Genomic DNA, 27,731 nt, shown 5'->3' on the forward strand with positions numbered 1-27,731 from the left:
ATTTTTTAAGATATCAACCTGATTTTTAAAAAATAATACTGTTTTAACATAACCAAATTGAGAAAACATTACAGATTTTATTTTGGGACTTTCCTTCTAGGGGCTAGTGGAGCAAAGATTCCAAAACCACTAACATTTTACATTTTTTTATTATATATACATGTATATACACATAATATACACATGTATATAAATATTAGACATATTTCATTTCAATTACATAAAATTAAACGTGATTTTTGAATTCATTTCAAAGATCAAATGAGTAGTGGAGTTAAGTTTCCCTGTTCCTATCTTCTTTAATGGTCTTGATTTTCTTTTTTAAAAAAATGGCTTAAAGATACCAGATAAGATTTTATAATAAGATCTTGCTTTTCAAGTTTCTAGTTTTAAATTATTTTTGTTTCCTATTAAGGTATCCAAGACAACCTTTGACGACGAAAATTTTAGACAAAGCCTGCATGATTAATATCTACAAACCTTGCCCTTTCTCGAGGTTTTTACCTAGACATTACCTGGTTTCTGTTAAACCATCTCACTCTGGGGGGTGATTCTACTCAAACATTTATCAGCGCCATATTATTACATTTTTTACAAATGTGTTTGCTCAAATTATAAAGTTATAGGGTTAATGTCCCTAAGATATACAAGAAGGAGTGCGATGTATACACCAGCTAATACACAAGAACCAGTGTTTATATCTCCTTAAGTCAATCCTAATCAGGAATAAAATATTAAAGCTGGTATTTATTGACATGTCCCTAAATTAGGCATTTTATAATTCACTCTTTATAAAATTGCGTCAACATTTTATAATTCACTCTTTATAAAATGATTAAAGCTGGTATATTATTTACCTGTCCCTAAATTAGGCATTTTATAATTCACTCTTTATAAAATTGCGTCAACATTTTATAATTCACTCTTTATAAAATCGCGTAAAATATATCAGCCGTTAATTCAGTCTTTAATTGGCTAATAATCAGTTATAAATCAATCAATAATCCCTTCTTTATTCGATTGAATAATTATTATAAAAAGATAATTCAAACTTTATCTAGTTGTTGTAAAACATGTCAGCCGTTAATTCATTCTTTAATTGGCTAATAGAATCGAAAAATAAATCAATCAATAATCCCTTCTTTATTCGATTGAAGAAATTATTATAAACCATTCTTTATAATTAAATACTTGTTCGAATCAATATAATAACCAAGTTGTCATACTTTATTTGGTTTAATAAAAAGAAAATCAACAAAACGAAAAAATCAATATAATAACCAAGTTGTCATACTTTATTTGGTTTAATAAAAAGAAAATCAACAAAACGAAAAAATCAATATAATAACCAAGTTGTCATACTTTATTTGGTTATAATATAAAGAAAATCAACAAAACAAAAAAAACAATAATTATGATATTCAATTCTTATTATAATTATAATCAACAATTCGTATATACTATAATTTTGGCGACATTCATTTATCTTTGTTCTTAATTTTTTATTGTGTTACATAGTACTGCAAAAATAATAAATTTTCTTTAACAATTCAAACATTTTCGCCAGTAATTATGATACAAAATTAATATAATTCACTGATAATTGTAATACAAAATTTATGTAATTTAAAACATTTGTTAATATGTGATCTATGTATTTTAATATGTTAAATATAAATGAAAACTCAAAATGAAAAATTGAATCAACTTTTTGCAATTAAATTAAAGTTACAAAATCATTTACTTTTGATATTTTTTATGCTTAGTGACAATTACCAATTAAATACAAATAGTAAATATTTCCCTTTGATTAAGAAAATGATATTGATTAACATTTTTTAATATTTTGTAATATGTAATATGTAATTGCTTACTATGTAATAAACTAATCATAATGATACGAAGCAGCGCCACTTCTTCACAATTGTTCGTTGTAGTTCTCCTTCAAATTATTCATATTTTCCGCGAGCTTCTACCTTGCAATTTTGGTTGAATCATCATATTGTCATCGAAACCTGAAAACAAAAACATTTACTATGTTGAAGACGACTTTTGAAAATAACTTCTAAATCTACAAAAGATAATCCAGGTTACTGAATGATTGTAAGTTCCTGCCTCGTTGGCCTCATAAAGAGGGGGGAGCATGTTACAACTTTTGTAACACCTCCGAAAAATATAAACCACAACCATGCATACTGCGCGTGCGGACAACCAGACAAGAAGGAAGCACAAACTACCTGTAGAAGAAGCCAGTCTTTTTAACACACTCAAAGTTTAACCATATATATACTCTATTTGAAATGTCAAATTAGTGAAATATACCTTGTTGATAAAATATCTTAGTTAATTAAGTACGTAAAAATGTAAAAAGTTGTGGGCTTCTTTTTTAAGATATCAACCTGATTTTTTATATAAAAATACTATTTTAACATAACCGAATCTACGAACCATTACAGATTTCATTTTAGGACTTTCCTTCTACGGGCTTGTGGAGCAAAAGACCCCAAAAACACTAAAAATATGAGTTCTGAGCTTATTTTTTAAGATATCAACCTGATTTTTAAAAAATAATACTGTTTTAACATAACCAAATTGAGAAAACATTACAGATTTTATTTTGGGACTTTCCTTCTAGGGGCTAGTGGAGCAAAGATTCCAAAACCACTAAAATATGAGTTCTGAGATTATTTTTAAAGATATCAACCTGATCTTTTTAAAATAATACTTTTTTAACATAACCGAACTAAGAAACCATTAAGGATTTCATTTTGGGACTTACCTTCTAGGGGCTTGTGGAGCAAAAGACCCCTAAAACACTAAAAATATGAGTTCTGAGCATATTTAAAAGATAACCTGAGAACTCAATTTATTTTGTTTTGGAGGTGTTTTACCCTACTTTCCCCTAAAAGGAAAGTGCCAAAATGAAATTATTAGTGGCTACCTAGTTCAAACATGTGAAAAAAGTTTTCATGAAAAAAATCAGCTCAATATCTCTAAAAATATTTTTTTGGGGTCTTTTGCCCCACTAGCTTCTAGAAGGAAAGTCCCAAAATGAAATCTGTAATGGTTTCTTAGTTCGGTTATGTTTAAAAAAGTGTTCCTAAAAAAATCAGGTTGATATATTTAAAAATAAGGTCAGAACTCATATTTTTAGTGTTTTTGGGGTCTTTTGCTCCACAAGCCCCTAGAAGGAAAGTCCCAAAATGAAATCTGTAATGGTTCGTAGATTCGGTTATGTTAAAATAGTATTTTTATATAAAAAATCAGGTTGATATCTTTAAAAATAAGCTCAGAACTCATATTTTTAGTGTTTTTGGGGTCTTTTGCTCCACAAGCCCGTAGAAAGAAAGTCCCAAAATGAAATCTGTAATAGTTCGTAGATTCGGTTATGTTTAAATATTATTTTTATGTAAAAAAAAGCAGGTTGATATCTTCAAAAATAAGCCCAGTACTCATATTTTTGTGTTTTGGGGGTCTCTTGCTCCATAAGCCCCTGAGAGGAAAGTCCCAAAATAAAATCTGTAATGGTTCGTTATTTCGGTTAAGTTAAAAAAGTATTATAAAAAAAATCAGGTCGATATCTTCAAAAATAAGCCCAGTACTCATATTTTTGTGTTTTGGGGGTCTCTTGCTCCACAAGCCCCTAGAAGGAAAGTCCTAAAATGAAATCTGTAATGGTTTGTTGATTCGGGTATGTTAAAAAAGTATTATAAAGAAAAAATCAGGTCGATATCTTTAAAAATAAGGTCAGAACTCATATTTTTAGTGTTTTGGGGGGTCTTTTGCTCCACAAGCCCCTAGAAGGAAAGTACCGAAATTCAATTTTCAAAGTTTTCCGTGTATATCAAGTCATATAAGAGAGCCTACAAAAAGAATTAGGTTGATAACTTTAAAAACAAGCCCATACGACCCTCCCAAACTTTGGTACTGAATTTCATTTCCTATAAGTGTACAAACTTCCCCCCCCCCCCCCCTTATGGTCCTCAAAGTTTTATAAACTCGAATTTTCAATTGTTTAGCTTAAAAACTTCAATTCAATCTTGATTGGCCTCGTTGTTCAAACTTTCATTACCCAAAATATTCTCCCAATAATTTGATCTGCAGTTGGAGGTACTTTTGTTTTTTTTAAAGTTTGATGTATAGATAAATTTATATTATAATGTTCTATGTCCCGTAAGATCTTGACTTTTCAAATTATTCACTAATTTCTGTAAAAACATTACTTTTGTACCAAATCGTCCTTGTTTTAATTCTATGAGAACACGATCAAACGTAGGGACATCAAGGATTTGATAAAGAATACAAATTTTGTTATTTAACTAAATATCATTCTTAAACAAGGATGACAACATCCATAAAAGCGAAGCACTGAAACTGTAGGACAAACGGACATTAACACTTATATTGTTAAAACTGAATAATCAGAATATAAAAGCAAAATTGTAAGTGTAAATTTGTTGAAAAACTGCTTGATACAGGATAATGTTTATGGACATACTTACATTTTTAGGACTTGATTATAGAGTTGCTTCGCTTGAAACATTATACTTTGTTGTCCCAGGAATAAACATACCAAAAATCAGATCAATCGGATAATTAGATCACAAAAAAATTTGTTGTTAAAAAAGTAAAAAAATCAACATGTTTAAAATGGATTTTAGAGTTGCTACGCTTTCTAAATCGTACCTAATTAATACAGGAATCCCCATGCAAAGTTTGAAATCGATAGGACAATTCTAACATGCCTAAATTAACTAAAAAACTATCCGTTTGTGACGGACGTACGGACGGGCGTACGGACCGACCCTAATTGTAGAAAAGCTTCGCTTTTAAAAATATGGTTTTCGTCTATTTGGAAAGATACATATAAAGAAAATATTTTAAACAAGAGGAAATTTTGTTACAGCTTATTGTCCAATTCTAGTATATGTATAAAGTAGTAATTTTTTTCTGTAGCTTAAGATTTTAATAACTACTGAGGTGGATTCTTAAAAAAATGTTTGCCCCACTAATCGCTTAGTGGGGCAAAATTGTTTTCGTGATAAATCCACCAAAATCACATTAAAAATCTACAATAATAATAATACAAGAATAAACAAAATCATAGAAGGGTTATGAACATAAGATTTTATTTAATTTTTGTAGATTTTTTATGTGATATTGGAGAATTTTTCACAAAAACAATTTAGCTCAACTAAGCGATTAGTAGGGCAAATTTTTTATTAAGTTGTGTCTGTGTGTGTTTGTCCAAAAAGATCTCACAAACGCCTAAACCAAACAATATTCAGGGATATTAATCATAATTTTGGGCATGTTGGTTTTATGTTATTTTATTATAGGAGCACCATATTAGAATATAAAAAATGAACATATTTTCCTATGTCATTAAGTTTGACCTTGCTTTAATAGATTAACAAGGACAATATTGTAAATTAGTCCATAAGAATTTAAGAAACGAAGCAAAACTTTGTAAAAGACAGACACTAATATAATAAAAGATACTTGTCATTAGAAAAAAAACTTAAATACCTTAATTGTAGGTGGCTGCTTCACAAAAAGAATATTTACGTCCATAAATCATAGGTTAAAACGAACGTACGAACATACAAATATTATAGAAATGCTGCGCTTATAGATGTTATAGGTTTTTCCACTTTAAATCAGGACGTACTATAATATCGTTGCATGCACTATCATTGCAATATATTGATAAATATAATAAGTAAAAAGTAGCAAAGCAATTTAAAAAACTAATTTCAAACAAAAAAATAATCAGTTACAAATCTTCAGTATGGCTTCGAAACCGGTCAATATCAGCTGGATTAGAACCGGTTCTGAGCCATATCGTACTGTAGATAATTTTCCACAAATAAGATTAAGCTGGAATTAATCTTCTAACATTCATTTTACTATTCTCGGAAAGCTGTCTTTCTATGATACGATGCGATAAATAAAAATTAAAATAAAAAAAATTTGCTTTCAAATTCCAAAAATTATTACCAGTAAAAAATACTCCTTATTAATCCCATCTTCCAATGAAGTAAATCTAGCTTCGCTTTTATGGATGTCGACATCCTTTTTGTTTAGATAAGAACATAGTATAAACAATATTTTTTTGACCCAATTAATTTATGTAATGTTCATACTTTATATCCGATGGATTAGAACCGGTTCTCATCCATACGAAAAAATTATGTCTAGCATCGTATTATATATGTACAGTTTTCTACAAATATAAAAATGTACAATAGTTTTTAGCTATTGCCTTCGGCATCTCGGGGCAAAAAAAAATGGTTTTAATCTTATAATTGTACATTTCATATCCGCGGAAAGCTGTTTATAATACGATGCGAGAAACAACTATTCTTTAGTATGAAATCATTCATATTTTCATTATTAATTTCCAAATTGCTTCTCCTATGGATATAGAATGTGTGAATATTGTGATAGGAGAATTTTAATCGATAATTTAGTTGCTAATATAGTCCTCAGAAGTTGGTTAATACGTTCCTCCTTTGTATTGGGCAGGAGAGGGGATGGATTGAAGTAATTAGTGGGGATGAAACGTATCGTTACATCACCCAGCTGGGAGAAACATTCGATCAGGATAAGCGAGAATCTCACACAAAATCCACTCAGGAAAAATGGCCTTAAATCGTCTCGAGACTTTTGCAATTTTGAAATCAATTGTCTAAAGTGAATCTGTTACTTATGTAAAGCTTTCCGAGAACTCAATTCTGTTTAGAGAAATCATCAGTTATTACTTAACGGACATACAAAAAGAGATGTAATAATTGAGTAGCTTCCACGAGAATTGCGGGTCAGCTTGAAAATTAACATTCAGCTATGGGCGAAGCAAACCAATCTAAAGATTGGCCAAAGGAAGTTCACAACTAATCTCCGTGTGCATATGAATCCTAACTTCAGAGAATCAGGGCTACTATAACAACAACATACAAAAACCTGACTCCTTATATATTACTAGCGCTGTGCCCCTAGCATCTAGGTGCTCTATATTGGAGGGGATATGGAAGGGCAGAAAAATAGACTAAAACCATACCCGGACCTTTTATTTTCTAGGACCTAGAACCTTAAGAAGCTTCACTATCAAAAAGGATCATATCGGTTCAGGGGTTAGTGAGATCCTTCGCGGCTAACAAAAAAAGCTTACTACTTTATATAAAATTAAAAGTAGCCCTAAAACATAAGAACCTATTATAAGCTTCACTATCAAAAAGGATCATATCGGTTCAGGGGTTAGTGAGATCCTTCGCAGCTAACAAAAAAAAGCTTACTACTTTATATAAAAAGATTATATATATTTTTTAATTCTCTTTCATAAATGTTACGTTTAAATAAATTAAGTTTATCTGTACAAAAAGTTTTTCATTCAATAAGCATTTTCTAAGGATATGGTGATAAGACAATGGACGACAATATTATATTTTTCAAGATAAAAGAAACAAAAGTGATTAAAACTATACATAGGGTAAAAAGAATTGATGATTAATAAATATTAAAGTACCCTTTCCCTATCAAAATTTTTAAGCTAACAAACACATATTTTGGTAAGATTTTAATTATTATTAATTGTTTCCTGCTCCCTGATTTCATAATAAGTGGTTTATAAATAGCAAGCTTAGCAATTAAACCAATTTTAAATGCAATTTATACAACTTATGCAATTTAGTTAATAAACTGTATACTCTTAATTTCGTTTCATTTTTTTGCAGTGAAGCTAATCTATAACAAGGGGGTTTGTCCGTCTAAATTACAGTAAACTGTTAAAAAGACGAAATCGTGCTTGTGATAGAGATACTCTTTTATCAATGTCAAACTTGAAGCTGTCTTGAAGCAGCTAATATTGCCTTATAAAAATTGCACCATACAATACAAATGAACAATGAAAGGCCAGAATACATTTCAATCCACCAAATGTATGCTGGCCTATCATTGGTCATTTGTATTGTATGACGTCATTTTTTATAAGGCAATATAAGCTGCCTTGTCAGCGTTATATAGACAGGAGATTTTAATGTTTTTGTTGACTATTTAGTAAGATGGTTGTGGCTGAATGAGGCTACTTCCTAGAATCGCTCCTAGCCTAAGCCTAGGTGTTAGGAATCTTTTAGGCATATGTGAGGCTAAGGAAACTCAAAGGCTAGATTGCTAACAGAAAATGAATAATATTTGATGATATTCTATTGAAATCAAGACCACACATTTAATTTGGAGCATTACAATTTCTCCTACATTTTAATATAAATAATAACTTTATCAAAGCTTTGTAATTTTTTTTTAAAAATCATTATTAGATTATTGAGGCTCTTCTAATTATGGACATAATTGCTTTTGTTATTCATTTAAAAAGAAATTGATTAATTTGTGAAACTTATTTCTTTTAGTTTATGAATATGCTTATATGAGTCTTTAAAACTATAAAACTTTTTGATTAGTTTCTTTATAAAATAAGGATTGGTGCCAGGTGTTGTAACATCTTGTAATTCTATATACGAACCTATTGATAACTGAAACCCCCTTCTCATTGTTTTTTAAACAAATTAAAAACAAAAAGGGAAGGGTAGAAGGGTTAAATAATCAAAGGAAAAAACTAACCCCCCAGAATGGATCTTGGACAAAGTAGCTTCGGACAAAGTAGCTTCAAACAAAGTAGCTTCGGACAAAGTAGCTTCAGGAAGCTACTTTTCTTAAGTAAATGTCCTGAAGCTACTTTGTCCTGAAGCTACTTTGTCCTGAAGCTACTTTGTCCTGAAGCTACTTTGTCCAAAGCTACTTTGTCCAAAGCTATTTTGTCCAAGATCCCCCAGAATCCCTTCTTTTGAAATATATTGTCTATTGCATGTTGACAAAGTTTTAACATGGATGAAGTCTAAAAATAGCCCTCTTTAGACTTTTGTCAATTTTCAAAAACTTAAAACTTTCAGGAAAAAAAATTAATAAAAAATGACAACTGAGGATGAGGAGGTGAAGCCTATCACACAACTCAGGAAAGATTATAAATTTTCCAGGTAAAGTTTACTTATAGATAGGATTTGCAAATCGACTTTTCTCTTGCGAAAAGAATAGTTTGTTGTTAAAGGTTTGAAGGTATTACACATCTAAGAAACATTATAAAGGGGGAGGTCATTTTCTAGTAAATTCCGTAAAAGTGTGTAAAGGTGTGTGTGTTATAAGGCCTAAAAATAGTAGTAGAACGATAAGGTGCTCCCTATTGTTCTATTCAATAGGGAATACAAATATATAGAGCACCTTATCGTTCTACTACTATTTTTAGGCCTTATAACACACACACCTTTACGGAATTTACTAGAAAATGACCTCCCCCTTTTAAAGGTAAAAAGTTTCTTGTTGTTAAAAGGTTCTCAAGCTAGGTAAGTATCACATAACTCAGAAAGGATTATAAATTTTCAAGGTAAAATCACCTTGTCGAAATGATTTTCCTATTTTTTAGCAAATTAGAATACCTTGATGTAAAATGCTATAAAGCTAGGTATTATACATTAGATAAATTGAATATTTTCTAGGTAATAATTATTTATAGATAGGATTTTCCTATTTTTTCTGCATATACATTTATCTTCTGATTTTTTGTGGTGACTAGAACACATCTTGATGTAGGTAGGTAGGTATCACAAATTTCATAAAGGAATATAAAATTATGAGTTTTGAATGAGATTCTTTCATATTTTTTTTCTTCAAAATTTGGCTGTCATTTCAAAGTGATTATATCAAATTGGTATTATAGATCTTTGTATTCTTCATGTATAGTTATCGTTTACAAAAATTTAATAATTTCATTTGAATGGTAAAAGTTAAAAAATAATTTACAAAATTGAAGAAATGAAAACTATATGATTTATTATCTAAAAGTATTCTCTTAATAATATTTAAAATATGCTTTATTTCATTAAAAAGAATGGTTCTTAACAATTTAGCTAAATACACATAAAGTATAATAAAAGTGCTGTTTCCTCAGTAATATTGGATAATTTAACATGCAATAAAGGACTCATAACTCATACAAAATTTTCCAATTACCTACAGTCTACATTGTTAAAAGATATCTTTAAAAGTGTAGCTACTCTATAAGTTTTAGTCTACATTGTTGAAAGATATCTTTAAAGAGAAGCTACTCTATAAGTTTTAGTACTAAGTGCTGCTTTCTATTCAGTTATCTCTATAAATCTAATCTTACTGAATTCTTTTAATTTTTGCTCTGACCCATGGTTCCTATTTAATTTGAATTTTAACTCTCATTATAGTCAAAGCGCCATCTCAATTGTTTCTCGCGCATTTATCCTGCACAAGGGTGAAGCAAGCAAGACATTTGAAGCAATGTGTAGTGCTAGGAGTAGGTAGCGATGTTAAAGGTCAAAATAGGAATACAAAAGTCAGGCGAAGACCAAACTGCATAACTTTTGTGTCACTTTTGATTCCTGTGATGTCATATAATGAGGAAGATGAGAGAAGAAGTGGGAAAGAAAACCCCTAAAAAAGAGATGGAGAATATGACGTCAAAAGTGGTGCAAAAGTTGTGCAGTTTGGTCTTCGTCCAAAAGCCACTAAAAAAGCAAGGAAACTGGTATTTTGTTGTTCAAAAACTGTTATGACCACAGTCGGTCTTGTTTGGAAGTAGATGAAACATACAGATTTTTTAGGTCAAATGAATATTTTTTGACAGTGTCTAGATATTTTTTTAGATATTTGTTATGGACATGGAATGAAACTTTACACCACTTTTCAGTGTGTGTGTGTTTGTGGGTGTATGTTATGTTTGTGTGTGGGTGTGTGCGATTATCATTTGACGTCATGAATATAAAGAACTAAATAAAATTATCTTCATCTCAAATTGATGAATGTAATTTCTTATTTCTGTAAAAATGAGTATCTTTGATAGTGAAGCTTTTATTTACTTATAGATAGTCCATCCCTTACAAATAGCCAAAGACAACACTTAATTAGTATCTCTTTATTAACATCTGTAAAAGTACGCACGGCTATTTTAGGCATTTAGTATATTAAACAATTATCAGGAATATATCATATTTCTTCTTCTATTTTTACCATCAGGGGTCATTCACTCTATATTTGTTAATGTTTGTTTTTCCTTTTTGCTGGGATTTCATGGACTGGATGTTATCATCCTTGTTATGTCCAACTACTGCATGATTACTCCCTCGGGGCTACTCAGCTACTCTGCAATAAATATTAATTGAAAAAAGGTAAAAATAAACTTAGCTTAAGATAGATTGCTGTAGATAAATGAACAGTTAGAACATTTTTGTGTATAGATTATTATATCCATTTAAAAAAAATTTTGGGGGGATTCTGCTCTTTATTTTCCATGAACGTGAACTAATCCTTCCAATTCAGAAACCAGTTTATAAAGTTTGGAAGAATTATTTACAGTCCATCGTTCCCCCTTCAGGAAAAAAATGGTTGGGGCGCAGCCGCTAATTATAATTTAATGCTTCGATATTCTATAATATGAATTAGCAGAATTTCTTTCTGAAGATTAAAATCATTTCTTGGCAGGTTTAAGCAAAGCATATGTTATCCCCTATCTCTGCAGTCTTATATAAAAAAAATTATAGTTTTATTCTTGTTTCAAACAAAAAATAATAAATATGAGGTAATCCCGACTGATGGCTGGGGGCGATGACACAAATAACAAAACTAACATTAAAGTTAAGGGTCAATTACTATAAAACATTGGAATAGGTTCCTTTATTTTGCCACGTGCTTTATTAGCACAGAAATATATTCTTATAAGCGATTTTATGTATTAAAGTAGAAGAAAAAAATGTCCAGTAAAATCATGTGAACAGCTGAAACATTTGATGAAATTTTTAGATTAAATTGTTTTAGTCCTGGTAGGGTTTGGCTATTTTTTGCACAGGTTTAAAAAAAACTTATAAATAAATCTTTGCTGCTCTGTAATGTCAATATTTTAACAGATTGATTTCTCTTTCCCAACCCGGCGGAAAGAAAAGTTAAAGTTTTATTGACTAGCCAAACTTTAATCAGACAACTTTGATTCACTTTTTTTATGAAGCTGCTATGTTTGGGGTCGTTGTAAAATTGTGTAAAAATATAAAACAAGGATGACTACATCCATGAGTTGCGAGGAACAAAAAATCATAGATTGACAGACATGAATGAGTGCAAATATTCAGTGGTCTTTAAAAAATACGAAAAACAAGAATGACAACATCCAATGTCAAGTAACAAAGCATAAAAATACTGTATTGACAAACATACATATATAATTAATCAAATGTTCAGTTTTTATTAAACATGGGAACATCAAAATGAGACTTTGTGTAATGTTTTTTTCTCATCTAATTTTTAAACTTTTTCTATTTCTTAATCTTTTTAAGTTTATTGGCTTTCAAAATAACCCAAAGAGCACATCTAAGTTTTTATTTCCATTAACTTAGTGGAAAGTTCTAGATTAATAGAGGCAAGAAATTTATGATTGAACAAAATGATTACTTTTACTATTTAATAAAAAAAACAATGATTTTTGCAATTTTTCATTAAATCAAAAATAATATTAATAGCAGTGATCTTTCAATTCCGCATATATATGATAAAAATAGTAAGGTTTTTTGTCTGACGCTAAAGATCATGTAGTTTAATTAGTTGCACATTGCAGAAAAGCCTTATTAATGCCTTGGGGTGGTTTTAGGCTATTTTCCTGCCCTTAATTGCCCTACTCTATATAAGCGATATTGTTATGTCATTAGACTATCGACTATGTCGGTTTTATGTCAGCTATTACCAACTTATGAAACTATAAAGTCAATAAAAGTCATTGGAATTGCAAAAATGCCAATATAAAAACTATTTTGCCGCAAGTAGGCATTTTTTTCATATACAACAGAAATAATATAATAATAGCATAAAATGATTCTGTAATTATTTAAATCTTATACTTTGTTGAACAAAATTATCCTTGTTCTCAAATAGTGCAATATTGCACTCCAAGAAATTTCTGGGAAACATTTAGGTTGCACTTTAATATCAGGACTTGTAATAAAAATATTATAATTTAAATCATACAGGTACCCAGAGTCTTATAAACATGTTAGGTGCTAGTATTAATTCTTTATTGTTGTGATTAAACTTTTCAATCATTTATTTTACCTTAAAAAGGGGTAATTGTCATTGGGTATATTTATTTTCTAATGTCGTATCCCTGGTTGAATATTGACTAGCTGTTACGCCCCTAGAGGCCTTTAAGGACAATTGAGGAAATGGGGGAGGGGGGGTGGAGTCGCCCCTTGACCTCACAATTTTAAACGGAACTGGAAATGAGTGTTGTTTTTTAGAGTGTGGGGGAAGCATTTTTTCTAAGGGCAATTTCTCTTAGGAAGGTTAAGATAAACTCCCCCAAAATGCTTATAAACCTTCCCAGGACCTTTAAGAAGTTTCACTATAAAGGAGAACCACATCGATTCAGCTCTTAAAATAATTTTCAAGTTTCTCTTTAAAAGAATACATGTCTAATTTTGCTTTACCACAAGTCTATAAATAAAAATGCATTTACAAACGAAAACATAACACAAAATTTAAATTTAATTTAAAGGTTTTTGTAGTCTGATATTAATACTTTCTTAACCATTAAAATTGAAAAATAAAATACTATGAAAAGATATATATACATTAAGTAAAAGAAAAACAAGGATGACAAACTCCATAAAAGCGAAGCACTGAAACGGTAGGACAACGGACTAGGGTTGGGCCGGATATCCGGCCGGATATCCGGCAACACCGGCAACACCGGATATCCGGATACCGGATATTGAAACTATCCGGCCGGATATCCGGCCACACCGGATATTCGGATACCGGATATTGAAACTATCCGGCCACACCGGATATCCGGCCACACCGGATATCCGGCCTAACCCTACAACGGACATTAACACTTGTATAGTGTCAGAACTGAATAATCAGAATATAAATATATAAGAGTCGAAGCAAAATTATAAGTAAAAACTGCTGGATACAGGATAATGTTTATGGACATACTTACATTTTTATGACTTGATTATAGAGATACTTCGCTTTTAATATTGTACTTTGTTGTCCTATGAATCAGTATTTAAAAAATCAGATTAATAAATAGTACAATAACCTAATGTTCTAAGTTTTTTAAAAGTTTTGTTTATGTTAAACCAACAAATCAAAGTCCCCATAGTAATGAGCCAACGAAAAAGAAAACGTTGGGGACTAGTGCAATAAACAGCACAATGTTCCCTCGCCCTGAGTACAACGTCTTGTGAACAATATAAACATTTATATTTCCTTTCAATTTGTATAGAGTGATTATACTTTAAGAATCCAGAGAACGCCACTATTGAATTGCAAACTACCCTGACACATAAATGCAACCAAAGGTCCCTGGGACAGTTATTCTGAAGAACAAAAAGTTATTGCATACATCTCGTAATAGTTATTTCTTTCATCGTATTATAAACGGCTTTCCGCGGATATAGAATGATTGTACATTTTTATATTCGTAGAAGGCCGTTTATAATACGATGCTAGACATAGTTTTTTCGTATGGATGAGAACCGGTTCCTATCCACCGGATTCGAATGAATACGAGAAACTAATTTTTCATAGATTAAACAAGTGGTTTGCGCAAGGTTTTGATACCCCTCATATACTAAAGTTAAAGGGCTTAGACTTGTGTGAGCTTTAGAGGAATGTATTGCAGACAACTTGATAGGTGTCCGTCCAAACCCTTAGATGACAAGGAAAATTATTCTAGTTCCCAAAGTTTTATGATAGCTCATTCGTCGGCTTTATAACAAAGGGACTTTTATTATATCTTGATTGGGTTGTACAAACTTTCAATATTTAAACATTTACATCAATACTTTAAAACTACCAAAGGGTTTATTATGTTTCACATAACTGGGGGTGTTTAACAAATAATTGACCATTGTCTTAGTCCTTAAGCTCCCTGAATATGGGGGTTTATGGATAAATGAAATTGCTGAATATTATTCCAATTCCCTCAACTGTCTAAAAATATTGGAAATTGGTCTTTTTCTATTATAAAACTGTATTCGCATATTGTACTGCATTTTAATTCCACAGAAAAATAACTGTTGCTGGAGACTGCATTTTGATTGATAACCAACCTTTTTTTGGTAAAATGCATGTTCGAGTATGTCCTTGAATGTGAAAGGTCGCGTAAAGCTAAAGATATTAAATTACTACCTTTCTAATTAGAGTGGGGCTCATAGTTTAATAAAAGTTGTCGCCTCTTTTGTATAATGACCATTTACTGCCTAAAAACAGCCAACCGTTTAAATGCCAAACTTGTGTATGAGAGCCCTTACAGTGTTCGAGCAAGGCATTGCCCCTTGAACTTACGGATTTTATACTTTCAATTTATTAACTTAGATTGCCTTTTAAAGATAAGCTACATGGCATATCATCTATAGCTATTTTTGACTTTCAAATCAAGTAAGCTCAATAATGTATTATGCAATAAAAAATATTAAAAACGTTTTAAATTTGTTATTTATAAACAATATGCAAAGTTTCCCTAACCATAAAAAGGATATCTATAATACAAAGTAGAACGATGTTTATCTGTCTATTTGTTTGTTTGTCTGTCTGTCTGTTTGTAGCGAAGGATCTCGCTAACCGCTGAACCGATCGGGTTCTCCTTTACAGGTTAGCTTCTCAAAGGTCCTGGAAAGGTTTATAACTATTTTCTTGGGGGGGGGGGGGGGGGGCACCCCTAACCCCCCAAAAAATGAAAAATCCCCCCCCCAAAAAAAAAAAAAACTTTTTTTTTAAATCTAAAACACGAAAATTAGTTTGATAAAACCTCTTGGGGCAAAGCCCCTAGAGGCTAGGGGCGAAGCCGCTAGTTTATTTAAAAGTACTTGACTAAAATTACTACCAGTTACTTTTTCGAACGTTTTGTTAATGTCAAACAAACAAGAATAAAACTTTTAAAGATATTAGTTCAGCTATGTAACCATATTTAGACGGGAGGGGATAGTGGATTTATTGCTGTAAATTTTACTGGTATCCAAAGGTTCTTGTTTTATCAAAATTGAGGGGTGCACATAATTTATCGAGCATTGTCTTATCCCTTTAAATCCATGGATTATACCCCTTTACTATTTATAATATTTTTTTTAATTTTCTTCAGATTAATGAACTTTTTGCTAGTACCCAATTAGGATCATCATCATCATCAGGCGCATCTCTCTTTTTGACTGTTAAGTCCAGAGAATACGGACACCTTGTTCCTCCATGAATTCCTTTTTTTGGCAAGTGCTTCAGCTTCTCCCCATGTTAATTCCAAATTAAAGAGGTCCTTTTCAGTGCTCCGCCTCCAGGTCATTTTTGGTTGTCCCCGTTTACGTTTACCAGTGGTGGGGTTCCAATTTAAGCACTTTTTTGGAATCCTATTTTGTTCCATTCTGAGCACATGTCCTAGCCACCTTAGTCTTTTATATTTCACTTCTGCTTCAATACTATTGCACTTGGTCTTAGCATACAGCTCAATGTTTGATATTTTGTTTGGCCAAAATATTTTGCAAATTCTTCTTAGGCAGCTATTGTGAAATGCATTAAGTTGATTTGTTTCAGTTTTCACAGTTCTCCAGCATTCAGCTCCATAAAGAAGAACTGATTTCACATTACTGTTGTAAAGTCTGATTTTTGTTTTCAGAGCAAGTTTCTTTGAATTCCAAACGTTGTGTAGACTGTTGAAAGCAACCCTAGCCTTATCAATCCTGGTCTTAATATCAGCTTTTGAGCCATTTTCGCTGCTGATAACACTCCCCAGATAGGTGAATTTGTTGCTTTGTTTCAATTGTTCACCATTTATTGTTACATTTTGATCAGGGTTTGTAGGTATATTCATAATTTCGGTCTTCTTGACATTAACAAAGAGCCCGACTTGTCCTGCATATTTGACTAGTCTATCTGTTTTAGCTTGTAGATGTTTGATTGTTTCTGAAATCAGTGCCAGGTCATCAGCAAAGTCCAGATCCTCTAGGTGTCCTAGTATGCCCAGCTGGAGACCACGTTTTTTGTCCTCTGTGGTTTTCTTCATCACCCAGTCAATGACCAATATAAATTAGGATAGTTCTCCAAAATGTGATATTAATACAGCTTAATTTAAATTTCAAATGAAGCAGATGAGTGTGGGGGAGAGAAATGGGTTATGCTATTTAATGGGATAATACCAATAAAACTATTAACTTTTTTTGTAAGTTAATAAGTGGAAAGTCCTGATTTTTATGACCTTTTTCAGTTTACAAGTATCTATGATTCATTAGAAATTTGGGAATTATGATTACACGGATAACAACATACATAATTAGCGAAGCACACATATCATTGATGGGAATACGGACAAGGAGATTTAAGAAACATTTTCTAAAATCTTTTAGATCTTTGATATTTATATTTCGTAGCATGACTGACAGACCGACAGACAAAGTAAATTACATACTAGATGCTCATGGGTATTGGGAATCATCACAACATAATCAGCTGTCCATCTTGAATAACTAAAAAAATATATTTTGAAAATATCGTTGCGGACGGGCAGATTGACATACAGACAAAGTAAACTATAGAATAGCTTCTTTAAATACACAATTTAATTTATAGTATGGCTTCTAATTTGATTCATTTCCTTTAGATTAATACAGGTTCTGAGCCATACCATAAAAAAAAACAAGCAACAACTGTTAAAGATTTCGCTAACAACTGAACCGATAGAGTTCTCTATTTTAGAAAGGTGTCATGGATTTAGTCAAATTAGCTTTCAAATTTTAGTTTTTTGTTTCCCCGCTACTTGTGAGTGTCATCCTTGTTTATTAATTTCTTGGATCCACCTACTCAATAATATCGAGTTCATGAAACTAAAAACTTTTTGATTGTTTTCATAGATTATTATTTTCTCTTTTTATGACCGTAGCTTCTCTATAATATCTAAATTGATTTCTAACTCAATTTAATGTTTTTGTTAAATTCATGATTACCAAATATTTTTACTGCATTCTAGCTGATTTTCTTTATTCTCAAATCATTCCTTTCAATTTAAAAACCTCCACCTTACATTACATTTTTTGCCCCCGGAGGGAGTTAAAACCTTTCTATCTCATTTAGCCCTTATCTAGTCTAACATAATCAAAAACTACTTTTGTACATATTTTCCATACTATGTATCTATGGTGGTTATTTTCATTCTTGTTAAGTTTGTCCTAGTCATTACTGGACTAGGAAACTTCATTTTCCAATTATATTTCTTTATTCCCATGCCACTTGCACTAGGTTATTACACAATAGTTAATATTGAGAACAAAAAGAGAACCTAGATGATCTATCCCTTGGCCTAAATTGGACCAATAGCATCATCGTGAAGAAACAGTACGACCATATTATTGGTTAGATAAGTACACACTTTAGAACAGAACAGTATTTATTTTTGTGCAGGATAGATTAGACAATAAAATATAGACAGTAAAAAGTATGTGTGATGAATCTCTTAATTGGAACAATAGCAAAACAGTATGACCACATTAATGGTTAGACACTGTACACATTTTAGTACAAAATGGAAATTATTTTTTGTGATAATGTATACAATAAATATAGGTACTGGTAGGCTAGATGATTAATACTCTTAATTAAACGGAACTTAGACAAAATAGCCTCAGGATATTTACCTATGGAAAATAGCCTCAACTGTCAATAGTGATTATGGCCAAAGCGCTTGGCCCCCATAACCATATATCCTTACCTAAAAAAAAATTTTTTTAAATAAAAAATTGTAAAAAATGTTCCAACCACTTCTTGTAAAATCCACGTAATTCTAATCCTAAATAATTTCTAATTTGATAGATTTTACAAACAAAAAAATTGTTGGGATATTTTTTACAATTTTTCAAATTATCCAAAATTTCGGCATTTATATTATGTGATTAAATCATATGTAGCTAAATATGTAGCTATAAAGAAAACTTTGTGTGCTAGATTTTTTAAAATTTTGGATTTGATTATTGTGTCTGATTAACTATCTAGTGTAATAAATCTATTATAATGAAAATCTTACCATAAATATATATTTTTGTTGTGCTTTTTATTATAACAGAAATTTTCTTATTTAGATTAGGCGAAAATGTTCTTTTTCTTATTTTTTAACAAATCATAGAAAAGAAGTTCTTATAAAGGTCCATATACTCTGTAAAATATGCATCAAATTTATAACACGTGTTTTCTTATATCTCTTAAAACAACAGCGCATTTTAGAGCTTAAAGAATTCAAAACATGTCTATGATTCTACATTCTAGTAGACTTTTGTTCCTAATGGCTAAATTTAAACTCAATTTTAAAAAAAGACCTTTTATATTAACTTTTTCCTGTTTTGAGAAAAGATTTTTAGAATAAAAAAGCACCCCCAACCTATTTTCTATTTATTTCAAAAAAAAGGTGGAAGGTGGGGGGGGGGGGCTGGTATGCTTGACAACACACCTGAAATTTCATTGTATATCAATATAATTGAAAACTCTTTAATAATCTGTTTGAAAAAATTAATTTCAAATTCCATAAAAAATACTTTTCATCACAATTAAAAGACGGATGGAATTTTATTACATCTAGGCAACAGAGATAGTACAAATTTTAATTGACATGTTATTGTACCTTAAAATGTCGGTATTATCCTCTTAGAAATTTTTTTTTCAATATTGAAAATTTGAGTACTCCCCCCCCCCCCCCCCCCCGACAGCGAACTATGAACTCTGGCCGCAGCGCTCGGCTCCCTAGCCTGCCTAGCCGCAGCGCTCGGCCCCCTTGCCTGCCTAGCCGCAGCGCTCGGCCCCCTTGCCTGCCTAGCCGCAGCGCTCGGCTCCCTAGCCTAAAACCTAACCTAACCTAAAATAGTTGTTCGTCGGTAGTCGGGGGGGGGGGGGGGGGGGGAGGAGGGGAGTACAAAATTGAAAAAAATTGAAAAAAAAAATTTCTAAGAGGATAACGCCAAAATGTCATACCAATCTAGTAGAACGAAAATGTCAACCAATAATTTGATTTTTTTTATGGTTAATTCAATCTCTTTATGGTAATTTTCTGCTGAAACATGTAAATTATTAAACAAAATAATCGATGATATAATACTGCGTAGGTAATAAAAAAAAACATTAATGTATATATATTATAGTGTTCCGGATTAGAAAAATTGGCCCCAAGCCAAAATATGGTTAATTTATGCAAAAAAATTACCCATGCAAAATATTTTTTATGTAATGCGAAAATTGCGACGGGACAAGCACTTTGAAATTTTTAGGCCCACTTTATGGAGGTCAAACATTCATTGCATCAGAAATATGGCTTCATGGTGCTCCCAGGAAAGGCCTTGAGGAGTAAAATCAAAAAAATTTGTCCATTTCAAAATATCTACTTCCTAGCCTTAGAAATGACTAAAAGACCATCATTTTTTAGAGTTTATTGAGAATTGTCCAAGTTTGAGATTTTCTCAGGCTAGGAATGAGATTTTTTGAAACGGACAAAAGTTCCTGATTCTACTCCTCAAGGCCTTTCGTGGGAGCACCATGAAGCCACAGTTCTGATGCAATACATTTAATATTTTTAGAAAGTTGGGGACCGGTGGATTTGCAATGGTTTATCTTGTTGAACACATTGAGGTAATTTTACAGAAGCTTTGCTGCTCTGCATGTTTGGTTAGGTCAGTACAGAACATTGAATAATTTGTTCAATAAAATGGGTTTTTACAGGGAGAAAGTGGCCAATGGACTGTTTATTACACTAGTCCCCAAAATCTTATATTAACGTTTTCTTATCCGTGGGCTTAACAACTTTGGGAACTTTTATTGAATTTTAATTGGTTGATTATCAAGTTGAGTGTCCAAACGTTTCAAATACTAATTGTATTTTATAGAAGGGGTAATTTTGTGGGCTTTTGATATAATGTTTGTATGTCCAACAATCATAAGCATTATTTGGTTTCAGTTATAGAGAAGCTTTGACAACAATATTTACTAGAAATTGCTATATATGATCACTAGTGGCTACGCCCCTAGAGGCCTCTAGTGGCACTTTAAATGTTTTTGTTTGTTAAAGTTAATTTTTTATGTACGATACCTCTTTATTTGACGTTGAAGTCTCCCATAAGTTTTTAAAAATTTCGATTTTTTGTCATTTCTCTTGGGAGGGTGGTGGTACCCTCCCCCAAAATAGTTATAAACCTTCCCGGGACTTATGAGAAGCTACCCTGTTAAGGAGAACCCGATCGGTTCAGCGGTTAGCGAGATCCTTTGGTACAAACACACAGACAAACACACAAACACACAGACATCCTGTTACTTTAGTATAAGGATGATCAATTTTGCAGAATTACTGCATAAGTATATCTATAATACAAAGTAGCTTGATGTCTGTCCATCCATCCGTCTGTCCCTCCGTCTGAAGCTTAAGATTTCGGTAACCACTGAACTGATTGGATTCTACTCTTCAGGGAATATACCTATTGGTCCTGTGGTGGTTTTATGCTATTTTCTTGGAGGGTGGGACACCCCCAACCCCCAAAAAACAAAAAAATCCTCCAATCCTTTTTTTTAGGTAGCCTGTAGGGCTGGGCATCAGCCTGCAGCAGTGCCCATTTTTTAAAAAACAAATCTGCACTAGGCATCAGCCTGTAGCAGAGCCTATTTTTTAAACAAATTCTATATAGGAGGGTTGACATCCCCTTACCTCATAGGGCGAAGCCCCTAGAGGCTAGGGGCGAAACCGCTAGTATAATACAAAGTAGAATAATGTTTGTCTTTCCATCCTGGCAAAAGATCAGCCTAACCACTGACTAGGCCTACTTTTCAGGAAATGTTTCTACTTATTTACAAATATGTTATTTCTAAAACCATACATAAAAATGAGTATATGAATATTGGTAATTGATAAGATGTAATTTAGCGGTAACCAAAATTTTAAGCTTTAGATGTACAGAGATCATTCTACTTTGTATTATAAATTAAGAATTTATGTCTGAAGCCTAAGATTCCAATAAGAAATGAACTGATTGAGTTTTTCTTTCAAGCTTTATATAGGATCTAAGATGGTTTTAGGCTATTTTGTTTTTAGATTTAAATCTTAGGTTTGGTTTAAGGCTTTTTTTCTACTATTTTCTTACCCTAAGATTGCAGAGCCCCTAGATGCTTTGGGGGGTTAGTAAATTCTATAAGTATCAATCAATTTGGATTCAACCTAAATTAACAATTGAATTCCAAAATAAATTGGATTTTGTTGGCTGAAGAGAAAATAATTTTCTTTTACATCTTTTAGTTTATTCAAAGTTTAGGAGTTGATTTCGACATGGATCTCAAAAGATAAGACAATAGCCAATAGTAGTAAGCTTAGTATCTTAGCTTCAATTTTATAATATTATTTCTCGTATTCATTCAAAACTGATTAATTATTGATGGATTAGAACCGGTTCTTATCCATACAAAAAAATTATGTCTAGCATTGTATTATATCCAGTTTTCTACGAATATATCTAAATTCTATATACGCGGAAAGCTGTTTATAATACGATGCAAGAAATAACTATTTCAGCATAGCTCCGAGATCATTAATTATCCGCAGGATTAGAATTAGTTCTCAGCCATACTATTGTATACATTGTGTTATAGACAGTTTAACACAAAAACGAAAATAAAAATAATAAGATGGAAAACAGTTTTGTTAGCCCTGTTTGTTTTTAATTTTTAATTTAAATATCCGCGGAAAGCTGTCCATAATAGGATGCGTAAATTAACTGTTAATAACTAAACTAAGCTGCAGGACTGATAATTATCCTATATTTCAACAAGTTTCAGGGTAGGTTTCATGCTATTTAAAAAAATTGGAATAAAAAATTTATTTTAGACAGGAAAATTCTATGCAGCCAAATATTTGAGATCAACTAAAGAAAACGAGGAAAACGTGGAGGAGAGTGAAGAAGCTCTACGCATTCTAAAACAAAACGCAAAGGTAAGAAAACCTAGTAACCGCAGCGTACAAAATGGGGTGTATCCACCAACATGTCAAGTTAAGGGTCTACACCCCATGATACACCCTCCCAAAATAGCACAGGAAAAAAGTCTCCCTCCGTAATTTTTAGGAATGTGTGAAATAAGTGCGCGTTAATTTACCATTTAAAAGACTCTTGTTTTACTTTTAAGAATGTTGATTATGAAGATGTTGGGACACCTAGAGTGGTGTATACATCCCCCTAACTTTAAAATAATACGCCTCTTGTTGTTTATTATAATAAACACCACCAAAGCTCACACCCCATCGATTTTGGTTTAAGGTGGCTTTCAAAAATCGTACAGAGGGTATGAAAATTTTATGGGTGCCCAGAGTCATATTCCTGTGCATGCCACTTATGTGATTTATATTTAACATAACATAACATATTAATAAAATAAACTTACTGACGAATAATGTATATTCTCATGTTTAGACTGAAGTTGCATTGCTGAAAAGACTATCTGAGTGTAATGCTACCGTAGCTTTCAGGGTAAGTCAGGAATATAAGGATAGAAGAATGGAAGATAGGATAAATAGGGATAAGACAATAGATTTATGGGTAAGTCTGGGATATATGGATAAGCCAAAGTCAGAAATATAAGGATTATACAATAGGATTTTTGGGTAAGTCAGGGATAGAGGGATAGGACAATGGATTTATGGAAAAGTAAGGAATACAAAGCTAGGAAGATGGATTTTAGGTTAAGATAAGTTACTTACTACCAATTATAATTGAGAACTATTAATATCTTTGTTTTTCAGGATTATTTCGAAGGACTGAATGAATGTATTATAGGTAATGGTTATGAGGGAGGCGCAACTTTATTAATGATTGTGTCTGTCTGTCTCTTTTTTGTCTGTAATACTGTAATCCGGTTCTCTCTACTGTATATAAAACAATCTACTTCTCTAACTTCATTATTTAATCTTATTTAGTACTACAACTCTCTCTCTCTCTTTTTCTGTTCATCCAAAAAATTAAAAAGTTAAATTTCTGGAAATAAGGTTTTGGAAGATAAAATTGTATTGTTTAAATATTTTGTCACTTGCATTAATCAATTGTAACAAAATTGTTCATCTGCCAATAATTGTTTTTAAAGCTAGACGCATTTTAGTGTCTGATTGGTCAACTAAGAATATAAATATTTTAGTAACTGAGTATTTGGCTGGCTGTGATCTTTTCAGAGCATTGTCACAGGTAAATATTTCAAAGTAGCAGGTTACCCCCCCCCCCCCCGACAAAAAGTATATATGTATTTACATAAAAAAAAATATATTATTTCCATGGGAATTATCCTTGACTGAACAGCAATAGTTTAAAAAAACGATTCATTAAAATTTTTGGTTTATAGTGTAATTTGTTATTATATTCTTCTAGACTTAAACAAAACGTATTTGACTAAATACAACTTTAAAGTAATGGTTAGAAATTCAAAAAGTAAGCGCAGTCATATAAAATTTACAGCTGTGATTCCTTTAACAATTAGGCATGATTTATTATAACTTTGCATTTACTAAATTATATTTTTTTTTAAAAAGTATTTGTTATAATAATAATTCTTTATTCATATTGTTGTTATAAGATAAGGGCGTGCACTTGGTTTTGGCATGGGGACGGTAATGATAAGGGGGAAGAGAATTATTTGTTCTTCACACTACATCTTCCAACCCCCCACATAAAGAAAATGTCGATGGAGGGCAGACAACCTCACCCCCCCCCCCCCACCCCCTTCGAATCCCTCCGAGACCACGCCTATGTTTCAATACATAAGTAAAGAATAATTGAAGGATACTCATTATTTTATTATTAAATTTAGTCTAGACGGCTATTCATCTTTATCATAACCATATGTAACTAACATAATGACCTACAGTAAGCTCTGGTGTTTTTATATGTTTTGTTTTAAGTATATTTTATTAACTGTGAATTATAATATTCTTATTTGTTTGCTCACAAAAATTTGTGGATTTTTAAAAACCTTTAATAAATAATAGGTGTAGATAATTTTTAAAGTTGTGTCAAAGTTTTCTGCCAGTCAGAATTATCATTATAATGATACATGTTATGATTATTACTTCAAAGTCTTATTTGACAAAATCATACTACTGCACTGGAAAACCAACATTTAGAAAAAATCGAAATTCTCATTTCTGATTGGTGAATTTATTTTACCTGTATGGTAAATTAAAGTTAATGTAGAAAAAAACGAGTTTCCATGCAAAATAACTCTAGGACGGGCTATGCCAGTTTGTCTGACTTTAAATGTATAAAATATTATTTCTAACTATTGGTTATTTGAGAAATCTACGCATCTTATTTTTGAGTTCCAAATGAATGTATAATATTGTTTTCTTTACACACCCACTTTTAAAGTCAATAATATTTAATTAGAAAAGTTTTTAATGAAATAAATAAATGAATATTAGCAGGAAACAAATAAATTTGATTAATATTTAAAACTATTATAGATTTCCTTATAAATTATCAACATTCTATAACAATTGTATACTTATACTACAATAAATTTTGTCTTTTAATAAAAGGGTGCCTGGCCAAATTTAGTCAACATACATGCAACAGAGCTTGGTTACATATATAAATAAACTAGGGATGGCAATCCGTCAAATTTTTTGACCGGATTCGGATTCTTTCAAGAATCCGTCCAAAAAAAGGTGGATTCCCGCGGATTCTGGATTCTTATTTTTGGCGGATTCCAGATTCTAGCAATATTTTAAAAGGCCTTTTTTTAAATTAAAAAATTTAAGTGCTACATATGTCCTAAAAATTAATGTTCTTGGTGTTCTCTGTAATTCACTTCCAAGAATCGAACCAGATTTAAAAGATATTATATATAATGATGATAATCTTTGCCTGAGTTAAAAGAAAAAACTCAAGACGCTGATTTTAGCCTACCAATTAAGAATCCGCTATTAAAAAACGGATTCCAGATTCGGATTCCAAAATTAGCTAAAAATTGGGCGGATACCGGATTCGGATTGCCAACCCTAAAATAAACATGCATAGTTAAGACTTCTAACAATAGTGTGCTATCAAATAGTTGGTTGTCTGTGGGTTTAGAATTATGATCATCATAAATAAGGCACAGCAGCAAAAAAAATATGGGATCCTGTAATTAGCCTATTGAGATATTTCAAAGAAAAGAGGTTGAGAGCAGACGACCTACCTTAAATTTTATTTAAGAAATGTAGAAAAGTATCTTCCCACAAAATATGTCCAAATCTTCTCAAGCCTTATAAGAAGGGCCATATTGGTCCTGAGGTTAATTAAATGTTTTGCTACAGACACACAGACAGACTGCTACTTTCATAAAAGGATTTTTTATTTCAGAGTACCTTTCATCTAACTGAAAACAAGTGCAAAATTTTCGCCTCACAGATTTTACAAGCTTTAGGTAAGATTTACTTCAGATACAATCAATATAGGCTAACAAAACTGGTTTTATTCTTACATTTGTACATTTTTTATCCGAGAAAAGCTTTCTATAATAAATGCCAATAAAGAACTATTCCAATGCAAATTATTGAGATCGATAACTCCTTTCTAGGGAATCTTCTCATAGGTCCTATAATGATTTTCTACTAAACAGTGGTACTTTACAATCATAATTCAGATGGAAAGAAAGTGCACCTTAACCCATTAATTGATGTTTAGATTACATGCACAATGCTCGTATGGTCCACCTGGATGTGAAGCCCAACAATGTCATGTTTACAAGTCAGGACGAAGAAAACCTACAGGAAAATTATTATTACAATTAAGATAGATTCCCCTAACCTAGGAATAAGGTATAACCAACACAAGCAAAATAAAAAGATTTTTTTTATTATTTGGGAGTCAAGTGTTTTAAATAATGTCTATACTATGTTTGTTTTTGTTGTTGTTGAGATAATATTTCCTCTTATGTTGATATTGTTATTTCTCTCCTTGATACAAACCTTAAACAACATTTGTTTTACTGATTTGAAGGAGAAAACACATTTTAAAGTTGCATCTATTGCAAGAGTATGATCTTAATAAGTGATAAATAAAATGGAAGGAAAAAAGTATTGTAAATCATAAAGAATTACAATTGTTGGCTGAAAATCTTTGAATACTTTTCATAAATCTTGATTGGTTGTTTCATACTAGCAGTATACAAAGTTTTTAACCAAAAAACAAACAATTTAGAATAAAGAAGTGGTAATTTTGATTATCATCACTTGGGATGTACATAAATTTATTGTCCATTACCTTGTCCCTTATAACTCTCTAGATAAATTGTGATAATAAATAATTTTCTCAGATAAAACTGATAGACTTTGGTTTGGCCAGAGAACTTGGCGGAACAGGAAATTATAGATTCATTCTTATCAATATATATAGAAATTCTAGATGTACAATCTTTTAATTAAACCAAAAGGAACAGAGGTCAAGAACAATTTGACAATATTGTTGGTTAGAAAGTGTACACATTTTAATATAAACGTTTAATTTTTTTATTACATTTATTTAATTCAAGTATTCGGTTTCTTAGGCCTGGATAAAGATTTGTTTTTGGAATTTTTTTTCTTTCTATTCCTGTTTTAGTTTGAACATTATTTTGTCTGATTATTCATCTGAGCTGGATCT

The 27,731-nt window shown here is 31.3% G+C and overlaps 1 protein-coding gene across 1 annotated transcript; it reads left to right on the forward strand.

Moving 5' to 3' along the window:
- The first annotated feature begins 8,943 nt into the window (after positions 1-8,943).
- On the forward strand, positions 8,944-26,881 carry LOC145305376 (calcium/calmodulin-dependent protein kinase type 1D-like). Its single transcript, XM_080146993.1, has 8 exons — positions 8,944-9,029; positions 20,667-20,718; positions 22,955-23,059; positions 23,535-23,591; positions 23,864-23,897; positions 24,253-24,299; positions 26,451-26,514; positions 26,775-26,881. The coding sequence occupies exons 1-8, from the start codon at positions 8,965-8,967 to the stop codon at positions 26,879-26,881; spliced, it is 531 nt and encodes a 176-aa protein (XP_080003119.1). The 5' UTR covers positions 8,944-8,964.
- Positions 26,882-27,731: the final 850 nt, after the last annotated feature.

The sequence above is a fragment of the Acartia tonsa genome, chromosome 14 (genome assembly GCF_053477335.1).
Source record: "Acartia tonsa isolate MP-2025a chromosome 14, ASM5347733v1, whole genome shotgun sequence".
Taxonomy (NCBI): domain Eukaryota; kingdom Metazoa; phylum Arthropoda; class Copepoda; order Calanoida; family Acartiidae; genus Acartia; species Acartia tonsa.

Excerpts from the sequence above, each read along its gene's own strand:
- LOC145305376 (XM_080146993.1), top strand. The coding sequence starts at position 8,965 with ATGACAACTGAGGATGAGGAGGTGAAGCCTATCACACAACTCAGGAAA. Across the intron at positions 9,030-20,666 it reads AAAGATTATAAATTTTCCAG|AAAGTTGGGGACCGGTGGAT; the intron begins GTAAAGTTTACT and ends TAATATTTTTAG. Across the intron at positions 26,515-26,774 it reads ACAGATTTTACAAGCTTTAG|ATTACATGCACAATGCTCGT; the intron begins GTAAGATTTACT and ends ATTGATGTTTAG.